Source organism: Neltuma alba, unplaced genomic scaffold (assembly GCF_004799145.2).
Source record: "Neltuma alba isolate B1F8T4 unplaced genomic scaffold, ASM479914v2 tig00002385_pilon, whole genome shotgun sequence".
Lineage (NCBI taxonomy): Eukaryota > Viridiplantae > Streptophyta > Magnoliopsida > Fabales > Fabaceae > Neltuma > Neltuma alba.
The window spans coordinates 27,818-53,076 of record NW_021632842.1 but is presented as its reverse complement, the minus strand read 5'-3'; the positions used below and the strand labels follow the sequence as shown (position 1 = coordinate 53,076).

At 31.5% G+C, this 25,259-nt stretch overlaps 3 protein-coding genes and 1 long non-coding RNA gene across 4 annotated transcripts; 1 reads left to right on the top strand and 3 right to left on the bottom strand.

Annotated features, from left to right (window-relative positions):
- Positions 1–1,860: 1,860 nt before the first annotated feature.
- On the bottom strand, positions 1,861–4,134 carry LOC114724822 (cytochrome P450 710A1-like). Its single transcript, XM_028911275.1, has one exon. It carries the CDS (start codon positions 3,850–3,852, stop codon positions 2,314–2,316), a length of 1,539 nt encoding a protein of 512 aa, XP_028767108.1. The 5' UTR covers positions 3,853–4,134; the 3' UTR covers positions 1,861–2,313.
- Positions 4,135–16,315: 12,181 nt separating this feature from the next.
- On the bottom strand, positions 16,316–18,011 carry LOC114724862 (40S ribosomal protein S14). The gene is made up of 4 exons (XM_028911317.1): positions 17,918–18,011; positions 17,562–17,647; positions 17,175–17,304; positions 16,316–16,639 (listed from the first exon to the last, which is right to left on the bottom strand). The coding sequence occupies exons 2-4, from the start codon at positions 17,640–17,642 to the stop codon at positions 16,572–16,574; spliced, it is 279 nt and encodes a 92-aa protein (XP_028767150.1). The 5' UTR covers positions 17,643–17,647; positions 17,918–18,011; the 3' UTR covers positions 16,316–16,571.
- Positions 18,012–18,130: 119 nt separating this feature from the next.
- LOC114724869 (uncharacterized) lies at positions 18,131–18,884 on the bottom strand. Its single transcript, XR_003738360.1, has 2 exons — positions 18,804–18,884; positions 18,131–18,164 (listed from the first exon to the last, which is right to left on the bottom strand). It is a non-coding gene; the product is annotated as an uncharacterized LOC114724869 (long non-coding RNA).
- Positions 18,885–21,240: 2,356 nt separating this feature from the next.
- On the top strand, positions 21,241–24,438 carry LOC114724854 (60S ribosomal protein L18a-like protein). Its single transcript, XM_028911306.1, has 4 exons — positions 21,241–21,583; positions 23,458–23,533; positions 23,805–23,919; positions 24,106–24,438. The coding sequence occupies exons 1-4, from the start codon at positions 21,379–21,381 to the stop codon at positions 24,163–24,165; spliced, it is 456 nt and encodes a 151-aa protein (XP_028767139.1). The 5' UTR covers positions 21,241–21,378; the 3' UTR covers positions 24,166–24,438.
- The last annotated feature ends 821 nt before the right edge of the window (positions 24,439–25,259 follow it).

Here is a 25,259-nt window from a genome sequence, read left to right as displayed (position 1 = left end):
CACATTCAATGTTCAAACAACTCCAAGTAAGCTCTTATAAAAAAGACTAAGGTAATTCAAATTTCAGATTCTTATAAAAAAAAAAAACCGAAATATTACCAGAGGATTGAGGTGTCCATCCAAAGAATCAACAAGAGATTTTAATAACTTAAACAAAATATGTTACATTATAAAACATAAAAGATTCTCACAATAAGAATATAGAGTGCAGCTACTAACAAATTATTGATTAAGATTTACCTCCATAAAAAGAGAATACAAGTTTAAATTTCAAAAGTTAGGTGAAAGAGGCAAACTTTTTATGCTTTTAAGTTTTGAAAGAAAATACTCTTATTCAAGTAAAAATAAAATAAAATAAAATAAAATAAAGAACATAGTGCGGGGCTCACCATGAGAAGGGGAAAGAATAGATGTTGAGGGCTCATTGGATAAACTCTCATGTGGTAAATGTCGGTAACGCCACAACAAGGCGGCTGGACTTGCATGTTCCCCCTGAAGCTGATGGCTGCCTGCGGTTGCATTTCGCAGGAGCCCCACCAAAGCAAAAGTAAACTTTCGTATCGCTCATTAAATGTCTTTTTGAGTTTTTCCGCGACAACGGACAACATTCAATGTCTGAAAAGGGCACGTCCATTTCATAAAAATTACTGCTAAATATCTTTTTTGACTTTTTTAGATTTTCTGGCCCCAAAAAAAAAAAAGGGCTTCGAAGATTTCAATAAAATATTAACTGCTCCATCTTAATCATGAGAATGCTACTTTCACTCCTGGTTATAAAATTTTGTTTATAAATTATAAATAAAATCTTATAATTAGGATCGAAAATAGTATTGTAGAAGGTAAAGTGCTCACTCTACTAAAGCAAATGCCTATCCTCGCTGAAAATTAACCCTCTGATTCTTATTATTAGTTATTTGTAGAGAAAATTTTTTATCTTAATTAATAATTATTTTTTAATTTATTCTTATTTAATTTTTATTAAAAAGGAAAAAAGAGGAGAGAAGTATGCAAATTATTTGTAAAAACAGAAAGAGATTAATAAAAATAAATTTGAAAACTTTATCAATTTATTACATTTCAAGATACTCCCTTCAATCTTTTTTATAAGAACATGATAACTAAATTACCAGATTTAAGAATTAGTTTAAAATAATAAATTATTTTTTTAAAATATATCCTTATTTATAAGGAGGAAGATAGAGAGAGGAAATATGAAAGTGAAGGTAGTATGCCAACATACCAACTTTTTAATTAATGCAATATGTAAAATTAATTAGGAGCAAAAAAAGTAAAAACACATTAAATATTTACACAACCACAAGTGGAATCTTGTAAAAAAAAAAGAACTAAGATAATTTAAATTTTAAACCATAGGTTTTAATCTCTTTAGAGACAAAATGATCTAAGTTCTTATTGTATTATATAGACTAATATTTAAATAAAAAAATTTAAAGGACCAAAACCTATGATTTAAAATTTGAGATACCAAAAATTATATTAATCCAAAATAAAAAAGATGTTTTAAATTTACTCACACTTAAAATCATGAATAACATTTTGAATATATATATACACAATATACTTCTTTGATCCTACTTATAAAACAAATAGAGAAAATATTTTTTAGTTCTATTTATAAGATATTAAGAGAATTTTTTTTATGTAGATATACAATTTTACTCTTCATTTATTATTATACTGATTTTGTTTATATAAAATATAATATATATTAAATAAGAATGAAGTTAAAAAAATTGTCAAATTCTAAATAAGAGTTAATAAAATTTAAAAAAATTTTTAACCTATATAAAACATATTAAAAATAACTTGTAAATAGAAGAAGAGGAGAATCTCAAACTCTAATAAGAATAGTCATTCTTATTTAATATGAATAATGTTTTGACCTACTTAAAAACTCATCTAAAATAGCAAAACATACGGCCCGAATTCCCAAGAGTTGAAACCGCCGCATCTCAACGAATTTGCCTTTTAACTTTTTTTTATTGAACTGCCAATTGCCAATAACCCACCAACCAACCAATGATCGCTCACATACATAACACGTCCACTCTAACACAGACTTTTACAACACAAAACAAAAGAAAGAATGAAAATACCTAACGGTCCCATTTCCCCAACACCCAAATTCAAACAAATAAATTAACCACAAAAACAAACGGACCTCTTGCCTTGTCACTGACAGCCGACAGCCCAAGAGCAGAAAAAGCATAAAGTAACGAAAAGAGGAGAAGAAAAAATGAAAAAAATAAAAAATAAGAAACTGACGGAGAACAGAACCGGTGGGTACTTTCGTCATTTCGTCAATTCAATCTGTGGGAAGGAAGGATATCGTGTGCATCGCCTCTTCAGGGAAACCTTGCAATCGTCCTTCGGGCAAATGGTAGGAACGTACGAGATCTCATCACAGCCGTCCGATCTGTGCCTCTTGAAATCCATCAACGACGCAAACAACGCTATGAACAGAACCAGGTGATTGAGAGCATATCTCTGCCCCACACACTGGTGGGCCCCAGCACCGAAGGCCAGAAAATTCCTTTTGAATATCTGGTCCTCTTGCCTCTCCCCCGAGAACCGGTCTGGGTCGAATCGGTCCGGTTCGGTGAAGCCCTGGAAGGAAGAATCAAATGCGGAGGGGAATACAATGCAACCTTTGGGGATCGTGTAGCTCTCCGTCAACGGGAAATTCTCCGCTGCTATGTGCGGCACCAGCGTCGCCGGCGGCCTGTATCTCACAACCTCACGCGCCACAGCTTGCGTGTACTTCATCTCCCTCAACTGCTCCGCCGTTATCAGAGTATCGCTCTCGGGAGACCACACTCCCGCGACTTCCTCCCTGACCTTTGATAAAACGTCCGGGTGCGAATCCAGCAGCGTGACCGCCCAGAGAAGTGAAGAGGTGGAAGCATCTTGTGCGGCAAAGAGAAAATCGAAAAGGAACCCACCTATCTCGGCGTCACTGGAGTACGGCGGCGGAGGATTGCCGGCGGCCTTGTTCTCGGCGATCTCCCTCAATGTGTCCTGCATCCAGTAATCGATCAAGCACGAGGGCTCTTCGCCTCCCTCCATCCTCTTCTTGCTGCGCCCAGTGCACGTCCCCAGGGTTTTGATCAGCCGGTCAACGGCGAGCCTAGCATTTCGGAACGCCGTCCCGGGAAAATCGATTGGCAGTTTCATGAGCCCAACATTGAAGAAAAAGTAATCCTGCTTAAACCTCTCTCGGGCCTCCAGGCCCAAATAGGGGCCCACGAACACCGTCTGAGAAGTTTCCAGATTCATATCGCGGGCCAGAACACGAAGCGCAATCGGGTTCGGTGCATTCTCCGACGAGAGCTTCTCCCATATCTTGAAATGCTTGAGGATAATAATCTGCTGCAACGCCGTGTAAGTAGATAAAGCCTTGGGGGTGAAATTCGGTGCGATCCTACGGCGTATATCTTTGTGTTCTTGGCCCATCATGTAGATGAGGTTGTGTTCGCCAAAGAGCTTCTTCCCGAAGGGGTGACCCACCAAGTGAAACGCATCGGGTCGGACATTGGCGAAGACCTTATGAGACAATTCGGTGTCGCGGATGAAGAGGATGAACTTTCCGATGATGTAGTTGACGGAGAACCCCAGGCCCGATGACTTGGCGAGAGCAGATTGGACATCCCAGAAATTGGTGGGACGGCGGACCAATGAGATTGCGTTGCCCAAGAAGGGAACAACCAGAGAAGGCCCAGGTACGAATCGCTTCCTTCTGAGGTAAGAGATCTGTTCTAAGAGCAGGAGAAACAGAATGAAAGAGATGAAATAAGGAGCTAGGTGAGTGAAGTTGAGGAGGGAGATAGTCATATTGTGGCGTGGTGGTGGGGAGAAGAGAAAGATTCAATGCACAGAGAGAACGAGGACCGTTCAAAGAACGAATTAGGTGGGAAACTCAAAAATGTGTCACTATAAAAGAGAGAGGAGGAAATTGAGAAAGAACCAAGGTCAAAAATGTCAAAGGATTAGGTCAAAATTTGCAGAGGAGGGAAAAAAGGATTGGTAAATTGAAATGGTGAGGATTGAAAACGAAGGCAGGGGAAATAGGTTGGAATTTGGAGTTGCAGACGAATTGGAATCTGCAGATTCAGACGAGAGAGGTCAGAGAGAGAAAGTGAGAGAAAATTGAAAACAGCCGAAAGAAAGATGGCGGGATTTGGGGCGGAGGGAGGTAGGAGTGTGGGGTTGAATTCCAGCTGGTCAGAAGGGTAGGGGAGTGACGTGCTTGGATTCCTTTGTGGCCAAAGCAGATATATGCAAATACACAAACACCACCATATTTTAATTGCATGCAATATAAAACTAATTAAATCCTATTTATCCATCTTTTTGTGATCATATTAAGTCCCTATCCTCTTCTTTTCTTAATTGAATCATTCTGAGTTGTTCTGGTTAGGAGATTCGTCGGTATTTATTGGGGAATTTAACGGTTTTATGTTTTGCACATATGAAAAATTGAACTTATATTTCGGCACCCAAAAAGAAGCTTCCACTGTTCACACACGGGAGATATAAATTTTACCTTAGAAATAGTTAAAAGCTTTGATCTTTTCAAAAATTATTATCTCCAATGTTTGAGACCGGTGACAATATAGTATTCCTAGCTTATCTATAATCAAATTTAGGGAGCGTTTGGTATCCTCAAAAAGTACTTTTAAAAAGTATTTTTTTATAAATTAAGACAAATTTCTCTATATATTTACTTTATATGTTATAAAAATATTTTTAAAACTATGATTTTGTTTTCATCCAAACATCTTTTTATTTGTTTTTATTCCAAGTTTAATTGTATCACCTTAATTCTCTCGCCCTATGAAGGACATTTAAAAAAAAAGAAGAAGAAAGTGTATAAATACTTTGCTACTATATTAAATGACTAAAGAACTTTTAAAGATAGTCTTGTAACAAGGAATAAAGGGATTACTCTTTTTTAGTGGATGATTGATATCCTCTTGAAAAATTGTGGTTTATGGGGCAATTCTATTCCCATGTTTGCTGGCAAAAAAAAAAAAAAAGAATTTCTATCAGCATATTTACTTTATATACTATAAGATTAATTAAAATAATTCAAATCTTTTTTTTTAAACATGACGTTAAAAAAATAAATTTTAGGGTTGTGGTTGCTTTAATTTCTTGGCATTCAAATGGGGGAAAAAATTTATTGAAAGTTTGAAACATTGGCTTAATAATCAAGATTTTGGTCGCAATAGCTTGATGGGTTTTGTTTGCACATTATTATCGTTTGCTTGCCGTGCTAGAAGCTCTGAGCTTATTTTATTGGGTTGCAATTAAAGCGTGGCAACAATTTCAAATTATTTTCCCCACCTCGTTTGCTAGAAGCCTCTTGCGTTTTTATTTCTTTGCCTCGTGTGAACACACCACAATGTCAATTATCAAATACACATATACATCCTCATCAAATTAAACTTTCTTACCAAATTTTGTTATTAAAAAAAAAAAAATTTCAGTTTACAATAGCTTTCTTAATCAATGTAAAAACTCATTCTCAATCTCAGTCGTTTTTCTCTGAAAATATTCGTTTTTGTTTGTAAATTTTTTTTTTAGTAGTTTTGTTTATAATTTCAGGTTTCTTTTCTTCTTTTCTTTTTGTTGCTAAGTGTTTTCCTCAATTTGTTAAGTGGAGGAATTATTAAGATTTTATTTCTATAATTCGTAAACAAATTAATCAAAATGACTAAGAAAAAAACTTTGGGGTCAATATTCTATGTTGCGTCTTCTTCTAATCTTCTTCATTGAATGATACATGTGGCGAAATGGCAATTGCCTTTGGTGGCTTTGACTCTTCATGGTTCATCATATCCTTTCCTCTGTTACATTCAGAAATTATTCATCCATTTCATGATGGAAATGGAAAAATTGACCTTTCAATCATTCGAGTGTCTTCAAATTATAACGTTTAAAATATTCATAATCGAAACAAATAGTCACCACACTTTTTTTTTGTTTTTTAAAGCTTATATATTTATTCTTCTACTATATTTAAGACCTCCCCGATACAAGAGCTGATGGAAGAATTTGTTTTGGGCTTAAATCTAATACTTTAATTTCCTTTATTTTTTAAATTTATAACAACTGTTTTCTTAAACTTACACTTGTTATGGGATTTTTCTATTAAAAAAACAGCAGTATCCAATACAAATTATTAAAGAGATTATTTTGTATAAATAAATACATATTTATCACGAATAACTGATTTAATAAATTTTTTTAATATCTATAAATTAGTTATTTAACTCCTATATTTAGAAGGGGTAAGTATTAATTTAATAACAAACTTTTTTATTAATATTATTAACGTTTTATCTACTCTTTAGCTACTCACCCTAATTTGATTACATACTAGCATATTAAGTGTATAAAGCTAAGTACCTAAGTGTTTCTTTTAACAAAATTATTTGTATTTAAATCAATTAGACATTTAAGTGTGAAGCATCCTAAAAATAGAGAATTTTTTTTACATTATTAATTCCATTCTTTTTTCTGGATCAAATACCAGCTCTACCTAAAAGAAGAAATTAAATGGGAATTTTTTTTTAATTATGAAATAGATTTCATGAATGTGCACTTGAAATGCATGAAGATTAATGCATTCACAAGTAGGGGGTGAAATATTTGGCTTGAAGCTGCGGATTGTCCACTTGATTAAATGCTATTGGCCCCTTTTAAATTCTGGTTGGCAAATAATTTTTTTTCTATTTCAGAATATTGTATGTACGTGAATGTAATCTTAGAAGATAGGAGTATTATAATTTTTTCCCAAAGTTTTCCATTTTTTGCCAAATAAATAAATTCGTATTTTGAATGCAATCTTATCTAGTTCCAGTTGAGCTCACAGTGATATTGAAATACCATCTAAACGCAATTAACTTTCAGATAATGAAAAAAAAAATTCTGAATGCCATATTAATATAACCCTCATTAAAGAATGTTAAGGAAAATTCTCTCAAGTCTCATCTCTTATGTATTTAAAACCCTCCTCTCTCCTCCTTATAACAAAGGGTAAAGGTAAAAAAACTGTCATTAATTACTTTATCAATATCTTATATTTTGGATCAAAATTTTCTTCTATAAGGCTTTTTATATTATGGACCCGAAGGAGCATATTTAAGACTAAGATTAACTTTTTATATTTATCATACATTTATGAATCTGAGGAGCATGTAATATTGCTTTTCTACCCTCTGTTTGGACTTAATTTTTTTTTTTTAAACCAATCACCTGTTCATCTCCTCTTAGCTCATGTTTCACATGTCACATAGATATCAAGCATAATTAGATTATTAAGAAGCTAATAATTCCTATAACATCCATCCCAATTGGAACATATATAAGAAGCATTTGCCATATTATTGATTTTTTTTTTAATTTTTGTCTTGACATCATATTAACACCAAGTTGATTCTCTTGCCTCATTATATTTATATATGTGCATTGAATTTTATGTTAACAGTTATTTTCGTATGTACTTATAGTTTCGTTTGATTTTTAATCAAAGTTTTTATTCTTTTATTTTTATTATATCTTTATAGTTTTACAAAATTTTTAATCAAATTCCTCTAATTTGATATACTGATAAAACAAGTTATAGGAACCTGATTTTTTTTTTTGGGACCAAAATAGGAACCTGATTAAAAATCAGGTAAAAACTATAACAATCTATAACTTAATTATTACTTATTTTTTAATATATGTGTAGTATTAATATTATCGAATCAAATATGAACATATTAGCTCCAGATGGAGATAACTCACCCAGCATAGTTACTTTTCTCTCATCAATAAGATTTGCATGCATGAGGTATGGAGATTTTCTTTTTCAACTCAATCGAATCAATATACACTTGAAAAACGTGTTTTGGTATTAAAAAAAAAAAGGTTTTTTAAACCGACATTACTGTTTTTCCCACCGTAAATTTGTTTAATCGAATTAATATTCACCCAAAAAAAAAACGTTTTTAACCAACATATAAATGATATTGCTGTTTTCCAACTGGAAACTCGTTTAAATGATAAGAATAAGGTGAAATATATAGCAGATAAATAGTTCAAATTTTCTTTATATATATATATATATATATATAGAGATCTTTTTGGTCGTATATATTACATTATAATTGTTAATATAAGACTTAGTTGTCTACTTTGATAAGATTAAAGAAAGCTAAATAAACTATTTTAAAATATTTATACTTATTATTCCTCTGGTTCTTAATATAAGACCTATTTAACTAATTTGATTAGATTAAGAAAGTTAGGTAAGTTAGTTAATTATAAAAAATATGACATGTTTTTCTTAGAATACTATAATCATTTTCATTAATATCTTCCCTTCCTCTTCTACTTAATTGTGGTTAAGGGAGTTTCGATAAGGGTAATTTAGAAAAAAATTAATAAATATGATAAATGGGTCTTATATTTAAGACCAAAATCAACTTAATAATTATGTCATATATTAAGGACCGGATGAGTATTTTTTTTCCAAACTAATTTATCTGACTCCTATACTACCTCTAATCCTAATTATAAGACTTTGTTTGTAGACTACAAATGAGGTCTTATAATTAGGACCGGAGGTAGTATAATTTATTGACACATATAAGTATTTTATAGATCATATAGGATTGGAATGGCAAAGTATCCCTATCTAGATTCTTGCAACAATTGGGAATAGGTCAGATAAAAAGTTTTTCTTGGTTGGGCGCCAAGGTAATCATGCTGCAGATCATTTGGCAGCTGCTTACAGAAGAGAGTTGGTACCCAACCGGTGGCTTTCGGCCGCAACACCTCTCTTGGATGAAATTTTAGTAAGTGACGTGAATGGTTGCAGGAATTTGGTGTCAAGTTCACTTGGTCAGATGTCTAATGTTGCAGATTCTAGTTGTACTCCTCCTAGTGTTAACAATCTTACTACTACACGAAAAGGTGTCGGCTAGTCTAGTTTGAGCCTTTGTTGTATTTTTGTGGTCTTTGTTTTGCTTATATTTGCTTCTTTTTTAGTTTGTATGTTTTTTTGAGGTCTGTATGTTTCTTTTTTTTGAGTTTATTGTTTTATTAATAGTCTTGGTGTTTTTTTGTGTATTTGTTCTGTGTTCTTTTTGTGTCTGTTGTTTAGTTTTCTTTAGTAATAAAAATATCTCTTTGGAAAAAAAATACTATAATTAAAACAGTCTATTATCTTTTTATATCCCATCAAATTAATTAACCAAATCTTATATTAAAAAAAAAAAAAAAAAGGTAGCGTGTGTATATAACTGCATATGCATATATGTTTGTATATGTGGTCGTCCTTACGTGGAGGGGCGGCAACTAGAAAGCAGAATATTTGTAGTTGTGAGTTGGCAGCATTGTATGATGGAATCAATTATGTGGGGGTGATGATCAAATGATGATCTTACAATGACAGCTAACTTTTCTTGTTAACAAATAATTAAACACTTTTTTTTAAATATATAAAACTTGTTGCTTAATTACTCAAGTTTCTGCTTTCGTCTTCGCCGCCTCTTCTCCTTATCATTTCTCGTGCATATTCTAAATAGATTATCACTATCGGGCAAAATAAATATATTATCACAATTTTTTTTATTGTAGCCGATTAGTTTTGCACTTTCTTATTTCACATATTTTTTTGTCCTGCTAACTAATTAATGGAATTAAGATTTAAATGCGTGGAATAATTCATTCCTTGATATAATAGCTATATAATTAATTTGAGAATATTAAAAAAATTAATTAAATTAGTTATTTGTAACAAATTTATGTTGACTCTTCTAAATTATGTGTATTAAAATTATCCTTCACGAGAATACCTTATAATTAATAAGAGTATTTTTAAAAAAATTACAAAATTAAGAAATAAAGTGAATTAAAATATTATATTTAGAACTAAATTCAATTCTAACAAAGTCTTATGGGTTAAGTTTATGAGATGATATATCAATTAGTCTTTACTATTATGTCATCCTACCTCTATTTTTTTTTTTTCTAGATTGTTATTTAAAGTTTGCTTTACCTATTAAGTTTTTTTTTTTGGCCATTTACTTATTAAGTTTTAAACTTATCGAAAAGTCAACTTTTTGATAAGCATAACTTATTAAGGAGTTTATAGTTGATTTTATCGATATAGAAGTTAGGTAGAGTTCAAAAATCGAATTGTATCTTTTATATACATTATACATAATATATATTATAAAATTACTTGACTAATTTGTGTATATTAAAAAATAAATTAATTATAATAAATATGATATAATTTCCATAAAATAACTTTGCATAACATTAGAATATATATATATTGTTTTTATATATAAATAATAAATATGAGAGAAAAAGTGAGTTGAGATTTTAGATGATAAATTCAACCCTTTAACTAGCTTTTATATTTAGAATTTAATACATGAAAAATAAACTAATTATATAAAGTTTAATCTTTTTAGAATTTAGAATTTTATATTTTTGATAAATTAGTTTAAAAAATAATAAATATGAGAGAAAATGTGAGTTGAGATTTTAGATGATAAATTCAACCCTCTAACTAGCTTCTATATTTAGAATTTAATACATGAAAAATAAATTAATTATATAAAGTTTAATCTTTTTGGAAATTATATACAATTAAATATTCCCAAAAAATGACAGTTATTTTCGTTAGTAGAATTTATTTTCATATGTTTATTTAATTATATTACATATAATTAATATGTAATTAAAAGAGGAAAATCTTTTATTAAAAAAATTCATATTACAAAAATATTTATATCAAATTTTTTATATCTATTTAGTTAAGTTTTCCAGGTAATATATCCATTTTTTACGTAAATTTATAATTAAATGATACCACTAGTTTAAGAAGATCAATACACATTTCTAACAAAGAATCAATTTAACTCTTTTTTTTAATATCTCCAAATTAATTGTCTAGTTCTTATATTTAGGATCGAAGATAGTAATATTTTAAAAATATGAAACATGATGATGTATAATTAAAAAATTTAATATAACAAATATAAAGAATATAATGTAAGTATTATCTAACCAAAGAGAATTACTAAATTCTGTATGCAAGAGGCAGCTAATTCTTCGTTGTTGTCACTCATGTCATAAAGTAAGACCACATTTTTCTCGTTTGATAGTTGAGAGTTTATTAGGTTATATAAATATATTTTTAAAAAAATGGCAACTCCCACTTAGCATTATAATTTATGAATTTTCAATCAATTATTGTGCAAAAGTAAATCTATTAATTCCTTAAATAATAATATTGTGATCCACATCAATAAGTGCCATATGCGTCATCTCTCTTCTCTTTAATAGAATGTCCATTCATACAGATCAATAATTACATGTAAGACCAATATATATAATATAAAATTTTATGAAAAGTTGTGGTATTAACAAATTATACAGTTTAACTCATTTATCAAGTGTCTGTAATATATGGAAAATGTGTTTAATTGTATATTGATATATTATCTTAGGTTTTTAATATAAAAACTAATTGGCTAATTTGAGTAGATTAAGAAAGTTTATTACGTTAGTTATTTATAATAACTATGTGTTATTTTTTCTAAAATACTCTTGCGAATCATGTGCACTAGCTAGAACTACCATTTGATAGAATATTCAATATGTGCAACTACTAATACTACAAGAAGTAATTTAAAAGGATGAATAAGTATAAAAAAAAACATATTAGAGTATTATATCTAGAACTAAATTAAAAGTAAAACTAACTTGTTTATTAAGGACAGAGGTTGTACTTTTAAACCCATCACAATGAATTCTTATTTTCTTTTTTCATTTACATCTCGTTAAGGGGATTTATATCATATGATTTTTTTAGGATTAGTATAAATTTTAGTCTTTTAAGTTTGTCTTCATTTTAGTTTTGGTCTTTCAAGTTTAAAATCATAGATTTTAGTTTATCAAGTTTCTTTTTATTTAAAACGTTAATCCTTATAATCCAATAAAAACTTAAATCATTTTGTCCCCTCAAGGGATCAAAACTTATAGCTTGAAACTCCAGGGATCAAAACCAAAATGAAAGTAAATTTAAGAGACTAAATATTATGTTACCCCTTTTTTAATTTAGAATTAATTTCACTTTTTTTGATGCATAATTATCCTCCTAATGAAAGCAATCTTATTAAAATATTATTAGACACTAAATATGAATATCTCTTTTAATGAGGATTCGAACCTTGGCATAAATATTAATTTAGACTAAAACTTTTGGTTGATGCAATATAATTAATTATCTAAACATAACGTCTGTACACACACACACACCATAGATGGCAATATATATGTCATAATTTTATTTTTTGCAAGTAAATAACATTCAACCAAACTTTTTGCGAATAAAATTAGTACCAATAAATCTGTTTAAGAAATACTATATTTAGAAGATATAAAATTTTTAAGCATATTGTTCAGAAATAATGATAGACCAAAATGATTGGATTTGGGATTTTCATAATTGTGCTTTATATTAATTTTTTTCAACAAACTCCATATGAATTAATTACATGCATAAACTAATATAACACAATATGAAGTTATCACAAACATTAAGAACATATTTACAAGCATCATCATATCAAAGTAAATAATTAAATAAATTATGCAATTAAAAAACATAGATTGGTCTAAAAGAAATATAAGTGAACATTTGATTCCATCCATGTTGAGTATAATAAATAATAAAAGTTGAATGATTCAATTTACATGTTCAATAACTTTGATGTCACTGTTTTGTCACATTCACGCACATGAATTATATTATCTGGTTGGCGAAAAGAAAGGCTTATATTATTTGTTTTATTTCTCAACCAAGACTCTTAGTCCCTTGGCATATCTCACAGGTCATTTAATATATAAAATAAAATAACATAGGTGTAGATGACAAATAATCATATGACATTTATTATTTAAAAAAATTATAAAAAAAAGACAATGCTTGATTAACAAAGCATTGAATTATAATCAATTCTCAATTTGCCTAGTCAATTTGACTAGTCCCCCATGTGTTGAAATAGTAGCTAATAGGTTGAATAAAACATAATAAAATTGAGTTAATAGCGTCTTTGACTCTTAAAATTTGACCTCGTTTTGATTTTGCTACATGAATTTTGAAATTATTAATATTAATTTCTAAAATTTGATCTCATTTAGATTTGTTTAAAGATTTTTTATCTTTGAAATAATTTTGTTGGTTATTAAAACCAAAACCGTTGATTTCAAATTTCACAACCAAAGTTAAAATGATATCAAATTTTATGTACTAAAATGATATCAATCCTAATATATTTTTTTTCAATAATATAGATTCATTCCATTATTTGAAAGTTTATTATTGAAGAATTGTAGCCCCATCCAGGATCCAACCTGTTTGTAAATTACAAAGATAATTGGCAGAAATAAATTATTTTTTAATTGTAAGCTTGTCAATCATTCTATAGGCCCTCTCTTTTGATGATTCGGAAATTGTAGCATGACATGGAAGATTTGAAAATTAAAAGGTTTGAGAACAAATTCTAAGGTCCATATTCATTCGGCTTTATTCTAAGTCCGAATTCTCACAATTAAATACTTTGAAAATAACACCACAATATTTAGATTGTTTTCTCCTTAAAGTATACACTTGATCCTTTAATTATACAAGGTTTTAATTTGGTCTCTTAACTTTAAAAAGTATGACCTCAGGTTTTATGTATAAAACCTCATTTGTAGTCTACAAACCAGGTTTTATAAATAGGACTGGAGGTAATATAGTTTTAGTCTTTTAACCCAAAAATCATTCAACTCAAATGATGATTTTTCATAACAGTCATAGTTATTTTGAAAATTAAACATAATATGTTAATATTTTATCAATATTTAAGATATGAATATCATCGATTTTTTTAATAATTTTAAGATTAAATAACTAAAAATATACTTTTTCAAATTAAAAAAACCGAATTGAAACTCTATATAAAGCTAAAAGACTAAATGTAAACTTTAGTTTTTAAAAAAAAAATAACAACGATGTTTATGTTTTTTTACACGTCACTTCATCATGGTCCAATCCATCAAAAACAATGTAAATTTATCAAAAATTACAGTCTGTTCTTAAAAAAATAATGTAATTATCAAAATTCCCATATCAAGTAAATGATAAATTTCAGTATATTATCCAGGCTGAACGATGGGCAATAGGAGATGGGTTGGAACTGGCCTGGGCAACAGGTTACAGGAAGGTAAAGCAGGAAGCGGATTATTCTCAAGATTTTTTAATAATTATACTCTTTCTTAGAATTTTATAGTAATTTCCCCCAAAAAAAATAACTTTTTCCCATAAAGATTTTCTAAATATTAATTTTTTTAAAATCACTGGGACAACAATATTACACAAAAAAAGACACAGCGAAGAATGAACCGGCAACCCTATCATCGTAGCAAGGTTTTTGGTGCCATTGAACTCACACAATCATCAATATCAATCAATATATAGAACATAAATGGTGTGAGAGCAACCTATATTTGAGACTTGACTATTATAAAAATATAGGCCAATATATTTTGCTAGGTCCAAATTACTATTGATCACTGATAGGCTCTCAAGAAATACAGAAATTATATCGGGGCCTTGGCTGTGTTTTTGGCCTCCTAGATTCTCTCAATTTTGTTGATGGTGATGATTTTGTTTGAAATTTTGTCGGATACCTTGTAATGAGGATTAAATATTAACTTGCTATGTCATTTATAAAAATTAAAAAAAAACTAATACCTTCCCCTAAATCTAACCCTTATTAGTTATTTATTACTACCTCCGGTCCTTAATATAAGACCCTATTTGACTTTTTTTTGGTCCTAAATATAAGTCCCTAATCCACTTTGTCTCTTATATTACTCAATTTTTTCCAAGATAGTCCTTCTAATAATTATAGTTATAGTCAATACACTTGATTAGCAGGATATTTTAAAAAAGACAACACCTATTTAGGACAAATAACTAACTCAACTTACTTAATCTCCTCAAATTAGTCAATTAACTCTTATAATTAAGACCGAAGTAGTACTTATTTTGAATACACTTATTTTAATAATTGAGCAAATGGAAATAGTTTCTGGGCTCCACCGACTCACTTAAGACACAGGAATAAAAAAATTAAAAATTTTCATTAAAAACTCCTGAAATTTTGCAACGTTCCTGTCCCAGTAATCCACTTATTCAATGGGCAAAGAAAATACATGCCGTTTTCTTTTTTCATGAGACAAATTTGGGCTCAATGAGGAGCCTTTGAATTTTATCATCCCAAGGAAGCATAAAAGTAAAATCCACAGCACCATTTTAAACTTTTATTGACCAAAAAATTGTTGAAAAACATGATGAAAACATACCTCTTAATTTCAAAAATATGACTAAGACTGACAATTCCTGCAATGATTTACTACATTTATATTTCACCTTAAGTATTTTCCTATTAAACTCCCAAAAACTTTTGGAGTTCCAGCCCAAACACTAGCCAACCCAATTTGTTGCCCCAGCAATAGCTAACCATCCATTACTCTCAGATTTATTTCTAAAGATCACACTCAATAATGCTCACAGGTGTTTCGCCAAATACTTAAGACGACATGGGCTCCCTTCATAATTATACAGATTTATATTCTAACAGATCACATCAATAATGTCACAGGTGTTCGCCAAATAGTTAAGACGACGTGAGCTCCCCTTCATAATTATACAAATTTAAAATAGGGAGAATTGTAATTAATTTCACCCAGAAGAATCAAATACAAAAAAATCTCTTAAAATCATAAATTATCTTGAAATCTTAAAAAACCTTTTTACAATAAATTTTATTTATTTAATTAACAAATTACTTTTTTTTTTTTAAGTTTGTATTGACATCTGAAAGAGTAGTGATTGACAACTTAAGATATAAAGATTGACAATTATCGATACTGGTTTAACATCACATTTTCTCAGCATATCACACTATAAGTTGTCAAACAACTACGATAGTTATCAACCCTAAATTATCAATCACTGCTCTTTCAGTTATCAATACAAACTTAAAAAAAAATTTAGTAATTAAACAAATAAAATTTATTGTGAAAAAATCCTTTAAGGCTTTAGAATAATTTCATAATTTCAAAAGACCTCCTTGCATTTAATTCCTTTGGGTGGGACCTAATTGCAATTTTCTCTTTAAAATATTGAACAGAACTACTTTTTCAAAAGAAAAACTATCACTCTACGAAAGCATTGTGTCAGCCCAGCACTGAATGATTGCGTTGGGGCGATAAAATCTTGGATGAACTCAGCTTCATAATATTCTACAATCTAAGTTCAAAACTAAATGAAATCGGCCACATGCTAGGCCAAAACAGAAGAGTCCAGAAATAAAATTTAGAATTCCAAAATTGACATCCAACTTAAGCCACAACATATTGTCTTGGTAAAGGGGCAAAGAGAAAAGCCACAACAAATTGCAACTCCCAACACATGCAATTTTGCAAGCTTAAAGCCTTCTTCCTCTTCTACCACCCTTTCTCCTGGTGCTGTCTGATGGGATCGGAGTCACATCCTCTGCAAAATCCCACATCATACATGAACAAATTAACAAACCTAATGGAACAGGAGGACATTAGGGTAAAATGCAAATGACCCTTTCAACACATAGCAAATCAAACCCTACATAATGCAGGCAACTTTATCAACACGATAGGTATAGACAAACAAGATTTCAAACTGTTAACTAAAACACGTTTGGTTTCACAAATATTTTCCAAAGCCATTTACTCCACAAACCTCAATTTTCCCAATACAATCATACAATGATGTTAAATATTGAAAATTCAGTTAACTCACGACAAAATTCAAACCAACAGGAAGTCACATATTTACTGAGTTTAATTGGAAAAAAGAAGAGGTGCAAAGGAGGAAATAAGTCTTACTCCTATAGTTTCAACCACTCAAACTACATGGGTGACTACATAACATCCAATTTCTTTTTTGGCCGAGCACTACAATTAGCAGTTCATAAAAAATAAAAAAAAAACCAAAACATGAAACAACATAACATCTTCAGACAAGCAAATCAATTCTTCAAAATGTGCATTACCTATACGACCAATTTTCATTCCTGATCGAGCAAGGGCACGGAGAGCAGACTGAGCACCAGGACCTGGTGTTTTTGTCTTGTTTCCACCAGTGGCACGGAGCTTGATATGAAGAGCAGTTATGCCCAGCTCCTGTTCCATAACTCAAAGTCAATTAACAACTTTTGACTGCTTAATAAAACAATGCAAACACCCAAGTGCTAATGATTCAGCACACTTGAACTAACAATTAATTGAACACCTACATAAAACTAAAATCCCATCAATAGTGCTAGATTACCAATGCAAGAAGGCAATCATACAAAAATTAGAATGAAATCCAAACAGATAGAAACGGTTGGATCCAATGAGATTAATTTAAAGAACTGGCTTATAAAGAAATTGATGACCTTGCATCTAGCAGATACATCCTGTGCTGCAAGCATGGCAGCATAAGGGGAAGATTCATCTCTGTCAGCCTTCACCTTCATTCCCCCTGAAGATAAGAACCAGGTCTCATTAGAAAACACAATCTCGACTTCTCTGTGTTCACATTTAATTTTCTTAATGTTCAAATTTAATTTTCTTAAAATGCCAGAGCAATATCTGGCAACATATCTTAACTCTTGAGAACATTTGATATTTTATAATTATATAATTAAGAGGACCAATTCGAAAGGCTAGATGAAATTAACAGAAAAGGTCATGCACGCCTAAGCAAAATTGACATATTAAGCAAAGCAACAGAAAGGAGGAAACTCTTTACCTGTTATACGAACAAGGGTTTCCCTTCCAGACAAATCAGTGACGTGCTGTAACAAAGCAAATGATCAATTATACTGAGAATTTTCAAGATGCAACTTATATGGAAGAATATACGCTTCATGTGCTCACAATGAAGTGTCATTAATGATGCATAGATATGGGCAACGCCAAAAACATGTTCGCCATCTCTGACAGTTGGGACCAAGAGTAACAGTTTCTTCCTTGGGCTCTCTAACCTTTCTCCTTGACTGTTTACAAATCACACAACAGAATTAGAACTGAATGCATCGCAAATCAATTTTTTTTTTTTAAAAAAAAAAAACCTGGATCAATGCAAGAAAACAAATTCTGCATAGGGCTAACGTAACAAGCTAAAAAGTTAACAATAAACTCTCGGAAGACTTAATTTTTTTATGAGCCCCGACGATCTTAATTTTATACTAATCTGACAGGTGACCTCATTTATGAGGCTGGCAATGAAGAAAGGCGTCCCTCTTCTTTCAAAATGAGTGACACTACTCTAAAATTAGTCAAAATACATCACTTAGACATTCCCCCAATTCAGGTACCACCAACGCGACAGACAGTTTCCCCAGCAGTGTCAGAACAGTTCAAAATAAACCCAGAAAAATGTCGACGGAATCATGACACGAAACTGCATAGAAAATCGCAGAAATACCAACTCTTACGAACCAACGGGAGCTTAAATTCATAACCACACAGTTTATTAATCTTAATCATCCCAACCTCCTCAATATTCACATAACAGTTCTACACTAGAGAGAAGAAGTTAATACGATTCAGAGACTTCCATGAAAAAACAAAGTAGATTTAACATAAATCAAAGTAGACATAGCATATCGACATATTCAAACGCAATTCCTAACCATGATTGCGAGGCAGAAGGGTAGAACACAGGGGTCGTGCGTGCGGCTTCTGTGTTTCTGCTCCGACAACGCGAAAACCCTCGCTGGGTGAACTAGGAAAGACGACTCATATTATATATGGGCATGCTTTTAGGGTTTTGCGGCCCATTTTTGCACTTGGCTTTTCTTGGTTCCAGACTGTTTTTGGCACCCAATGGGGTCAGTCCATTATGATTGTAATCTGACAATTTTTTAAATAAATTTTTTGTTATAAAATATTTTAATTATTCAATTCTCCTTTAATTTTTTACTGAAAATTTGTTTTATCAGTATTAGATGAATTAGATGAATGCATAACCTAAAGCCTATATGAAAATTGGCATTGTTCATAACGTCATATCTTAAATTGGCATTATGATCTACCCGGTCTATAAAAGAAGGGATTGACTTGTTTGAATTAGTATTTACAGAAATGATTTTTATTCCAACTTACTCCTGCAAATTGAGATTTAAATAAAAATTAGTTAATATGATATTATTTATATTTGGACAGAATAATTTTATAAAGAAGAGAGTTTCCTTGAAATTTCTGACTAAATCCACATACTACAAATACAATAATAACAACAAAGTCTTATCCCATTAAGTGGGTTGGCTATGTGAATTGCACAAAGGTATTGAGCTCTATCCAAAGCAAAATCCCTAGATATATTATTAGTTGAAAGATCTTGTTTAATAACCTCAATAAGTGTTCTCCGTGGTCTTCTTTTACCTTTTTTAGGGAATTTCATACTGTTTGATCAACCCTTCTCACTGGTGCATCCAAATGCTTTCTTTGCACGTGACAAACCCATCTCAAATGGTTTTCTACCATTTCTCACTAATAGTCGCAATTCCAACTTTTTCGCATATATGCCCATTGTGAATTCTATGTTTTTTTGGTATGATTACGCGTCCATCTTGGCTATCTCTATTGTATATTCATGTTGTCCCTTCCACTACTATATAGCATTATTGGTCTTATACTAGTGCGATAAAACTTTCTTTTAATCTTATTCGGTACTTTCTTATTACAAATAACTCTTGTCACTTTTCTCCATTTAAAACCGCCTAGCTTGAATTTTATAATTAACATCACCATCAATTTCACCATCTTTTTGTATAATTGATCCCAAACATCTAAACTTTTCGACTTTCATAATGAATTGATCTCCCAATTTAACCTCCATATTCGTTCTAACTTGTCTCCTTATAAAAAATATTGTAATACATATATTTTATCCTGCTCCTTCTCAAACAAAACCCTTTGATTCCAAAGTTCTTCTCTATATCTTAAATTTAGTAATAATCTCTTCTTTTGACTTAGTCAATAGGATTATATCATCAACAAAAAACATGTACTTAGAGATTTTTTTTTTATATGTTTAGGTAGAACGTCAAGGACTAGGTTAAACTAATAGGAGCTCAAAAATGATCTTTGATGTAGGCTAATTCTTATAAAAAAGTTTTCTATCTCACTGCACGGCATTCCAACATAATTGTGACCCCTCGTACATATCTTGGACTAAGTGATATACACCTTTCCTTGCTCTCTGGAGAACTTCTCTCCATATACCACAAATATTTGTCTTTATAGCCAAAGTACTCAATGGCAACATATAGTTTGATTGAAGACTATGGGCTCGTTTGGAACAGCTTATAAGTAGCTTTCCAATAGTAATTTACGGAGTAAGAGGCAAATATGTGAAAATAGTTTTGTCCTGGCTTATGTGAAACGTGTTTATAAGGAATTTCCACCCCTTTGCCAAACAGGGCCTATATAGGTCACAACTACATCATAAGTCTCCCTCTTAGAGGGATATCATGTCTCACGATTTGGCTTTTGTTTGGCTAAATAACAGATAACATCAAATGTCTTAAAAATATTTTTATGCCAATCACTAGGCTTCATGTGGTGGCAATACAACATAATACAGGAATTTAACCACAATTTTCAATCAACAACCCCATCATCTAAACACAACACGGTCACTACAATTCAATCACAGTTATCAAATATCTACACAATTGCCTAGTCTCACTCTCCTGTATTTACAATGAAATTTATTGGCGTTTGTAATTCACCCAAAAAACCTTATAGATTGAAATGAAACAGAGGAAGTTTGACCTCAGAAGCTTCACTATTGACAATGCTTTCAAAGAAGCAAAAACTTGTGCTGACTGGCCCAGGGTAACTTCTACATTAAGATTGTTAATGATCCGCTCTGAGTGGAAGGATCATTTGCCTTTTGACATGACTTAATTTATCTTGCCCATTTGACTCGCTGTGGTAGTCAGTGGTAACCTTGTTACTTCAAAAAGGGAAAAAATCGGAGAGAAATAATAATAATAATAATAAAAATCATCGTTACAATAAAGGGTTGATTTTATGGGGTTGCCGGCCCAGGCGAAGGAACGACACAATCACTAATTCATTATTGACGAAGACTTTTTCTCACGAAACAAGCCTCTGAGGGAGTTCTGTTCTGGGCAATTAGGCTGTGGAAGAGGGTGGTGCTCCAATTTCGTCGTTCTCGCGCAATTCTCCGATTCAGTTATGAGCGAGGAAGGCAAGAACAGGGGTGTCGTCACCGATCACCCGCGCCAGCCTTACTATGGCACCTTTCAGGGCGTTGCCAACTATTACCCGGCTGCTCCACCTCCACCGCCGCAGCCTCAGCCAGTGGTAGGATTTCCTCAGCCTATTCCTCCACCAGCAACTTACGGTGCTCATTATTACCAAGGATATCAAACTGTTCCAGGTACGCGTTGAGATTTTTTGTTGCCCGCAATGTCGATTACTTCACAAACTATGGGCATAAATAATGCTTTTGTTATTAAACACGGATGAATTGAATGCGAATGCTTCTTAGAATGAATTTAGATACGGCCAACCTTTTGTTTTCTCATAGGATATTTGAAGTTGTTCCCAAATTCAGCAGTTTTGATTTGGTACGAGGACAAGTTGCTCACCCGTGGTTGATCTGAATCCAATTAGAATGAATTTTGGGGCAGTTTGATATCTGCTGTAATCTGTCTGGGGAGCAATGTTTAGGTTGAGGCGTTGTTCTGTTGCATTCTATAGCTAAATCGGTTCTAGTACGATTTGATGGGGTTTCAATTTTTCTCTGTGATCGTTATATTTTTTAATACATGATATTGCTTTAAGGCTATGGTTATGAATTGTTGGGATTTGGAAGTTTGAACAATCTATAATCTATTGCTTTTTTTTTTCTCCTCTCTAAATCATGGCTTTGAAATGGAAAAGAATAATGGCGGGTGGATGTTGAGGCTTATGAAATGACAGTTTGTGAGGCCAGAAAAAAGTACCAAAATGGAAGATATTGGTCAATAATTACGCTACTTTTTATTGTCCATACATTTAAAACATGAAGACTTTCAAACCTGACTTTTGCTCGAGTATCACTTTTATTATTTCTTACACATTAGTTAGTGCAGGAACAGCTCGAGAATGATTTAATTATCCTAAATTCTTTGTCACAGCTGTCAAGTCTGATAATTTTGATTTAAGAAGTTGGATAAGATTATTATAAACTTCCATGCTATTGATCTGTAGTCAATTTACAGAGTAGAGGTTTCCATTTCTGTCTTGAAAATTGATATGTCAAAGCCTTGCATGAAGGCAAAGGCACAACATTATGGCTCAGATCATAGGGAAAACTCAGTTTAAAGTAGGCTTATAAAAATTTTGGTAAACTATTTATTGGGATGGAAGAGGGTGACCGTGTGCTAAGAGCCGTGGTTGTGAACAAAATATCAGATTTTCATATCAATAGAAGTTGGGCCAGATGAGTAAGAAATAAGTTCTTCATTGCAGAGGCCAGAAGGGCGACATATGTGAAACGCCAAATAAAATGGTATGGTGCAGTAAGTTTGGTATTATGGACATGTCTTAGAAACGGTGTTCTAACTGACAAATGGCCTCATAAGATGCTTTCACTATTTGAAATTGGCCAATTATTATAATAGTTTTAAGAGGTTATTTGGGTTGTATAAAGAGAAAGAAAAGAGGTTATTTGGAATGTGTGATTAGCTAGTTCTCAAATCAAATAGTCCAAATGGTTTGCGTGGTCTTGTTTTAAAAACATTGATGGAATGGTTCTTTGAAGATATAAGTCCTAGGATACATAATACATTTATATAGCTTTTAAAGTGAAAAAGAATATGCTGCTATTATATGTTCATTTGTCATTTTGACATATCTGTGTTCAAAGCTCCATTGACAAATTTCATAAGATGCATAAATTTCTGACCCCATGTAAAGTTGTCTAAAGTCAGTGTTTGTTCGATCTTTCCCTATTTGAATTGAAGCTCAGTGTTAGTTCGATCTTTCCCTATTTGGATTGAAGCTCGGTGTTTCTCTAGAATATATATATATATATATATCATTCAGAAAAAAAGGTTCTTGGCACCTTAATGATAGTAGTATTTAGCTGCTTGTTTTCACAGAATATGATAATGTAGCTATTCCTAAGTGCTTCTATCACCTTCCCAATATTGTTATTGGCATCTTATATCTGAGATCACTTACGTTAATACATGGGAATTCTTTTTATCAATTTTCTTGTTTTTGTCTTCTACGTGCACATCATAACGGTTTTATAATGCCCTGAAGGTTATGCTGTTGCTGAAGGAAGGCCCATAAGAGAACATCGTCTTCCTTGTTGTGGACTTGGTCTGGGTTGGTTCTTGTGAGTTTGCTGGCACTTTATTGAACCATTTGTTATTTCCTTTTTAGGCATCTATAGTTAAATGTTAAGGGGCACTCATGCTGTAAACTACATGATGTCTTCCATCTAACACTGCATATAATTGGATTCAAATGCTCTTGTGGGATCTAGGGTAATGAGAAGACACAGTCTCTGATTATTCTTTTCATGTGTTTGACATTAGGAATTCAAGAAATTTGTCTAGCCAGGGTGCCAGATGTATTGATGACCATAATTTAATTTGTATTGCAAGGTTTATAACGGGATTCTTTCTTGGTGGCATTCCCTGGTACGTTGGAACTATTTTGCTGCTATGCGTACAGATGGATTACCGAGAAAAGCCTGGATTAGTTGCATGCACAGTTGCTGTAAGTGTTTATCTCAATTTGTAGATTGTTTCGTTTTTCATTTCTGTCCAGGCTTAGTCCTTTGCCAATTTAGAACATGGTTCTCTAATAATTTCTGGCTAGATTATCATGCTAGCTTATTAGGACAAAGCTCTATGTCATTGCCTGTTCCCACTTGACCTGTGTTTCTTTATTCTTAATTTGCAGTCAATCATTGCTGTGATAGCTGTGACTCTTGGTGTTACAAATAAAGGTCATGATTGGTGAAACCAAACACGCCAAAGAACTTACTGTACATTTCGACTTCTTCAACCTCTCTGACGCTTTCTCGCTGTTCTGAAGTCTGAACTTCACCTGTGGTTATATGTAAAATTTGCTACGTTTGTTGTAAATCGCCACGAGAATGCATTTTCTACAGATTAGCAGATGTTAAAGGCTTCGGAAACAGAAAAAAGAATATATGTTGACTATTATAGCAGGAAGTTACACATTATATAAATGTTTATCCAGGAAATGCTGTCATATGTTTCCTTCGCTTGAGGAAACCATGCTCAAGGTTTAAATGAAAGGGTGACCATCAGGTCAAAAAAAGAAAAAGAAAAGAAAAGAAAGGGTGACCAGGCATGCTATAGCGCATTTGAGATATATCCTACGAGACGCGAGAGATGAGGGGAAAATGCATCCATGTAAAAGATTCTTTTGTTTTTTTTCCCCCCTTTCAATAATGCTAGAGAGAATGAAATATTTATTTCAATTCTAAATATAATATCTTAATTTACTATGCTTCTCGAACTTATAATTTTTTTATAAACTATAATTGTTAATTGCACATGTTAAGAAAGTTTTTATTAAGAAACAATTCGAATACAAATAATTAAGGAGAATATTGTAAGAAAACAACACACATTTTTAACCTAGACATGACATATAACTTTTTCAACCCACAATAATTATAGAGGCTATTTTAGTGAAACAAATTATTCAACCACATTCGTGCTTCTAAATTTTCAGAAATCAAACTGATCAAGTGTTTTTTTTCCATTATTCTTAAAAAAAATTCTGAAAGAAATAAAATCATTTCTTAATACAAAAGAGAAAATAGATGCATTTATAGTTATAAAATATATTACTACCTCAAGTTCTAATTATAAGACCTCGTTTATAGCTATAAAAACAAAGTCTTATAATTAGGATCGGAAGTGGTATGTTTTTTCTGATGCAATTTTTTATAGAAATATTTATTTTTATTTTAAACTCAAACTTTGGTTTTTGCCATAAACAGAAGAAAAATGTTCTTTTTTTTTTTTTGACAACGATAGAAGGTTTAAAAGAAAAGAGTCTTTTTTTGTTTTGGAGTCTGA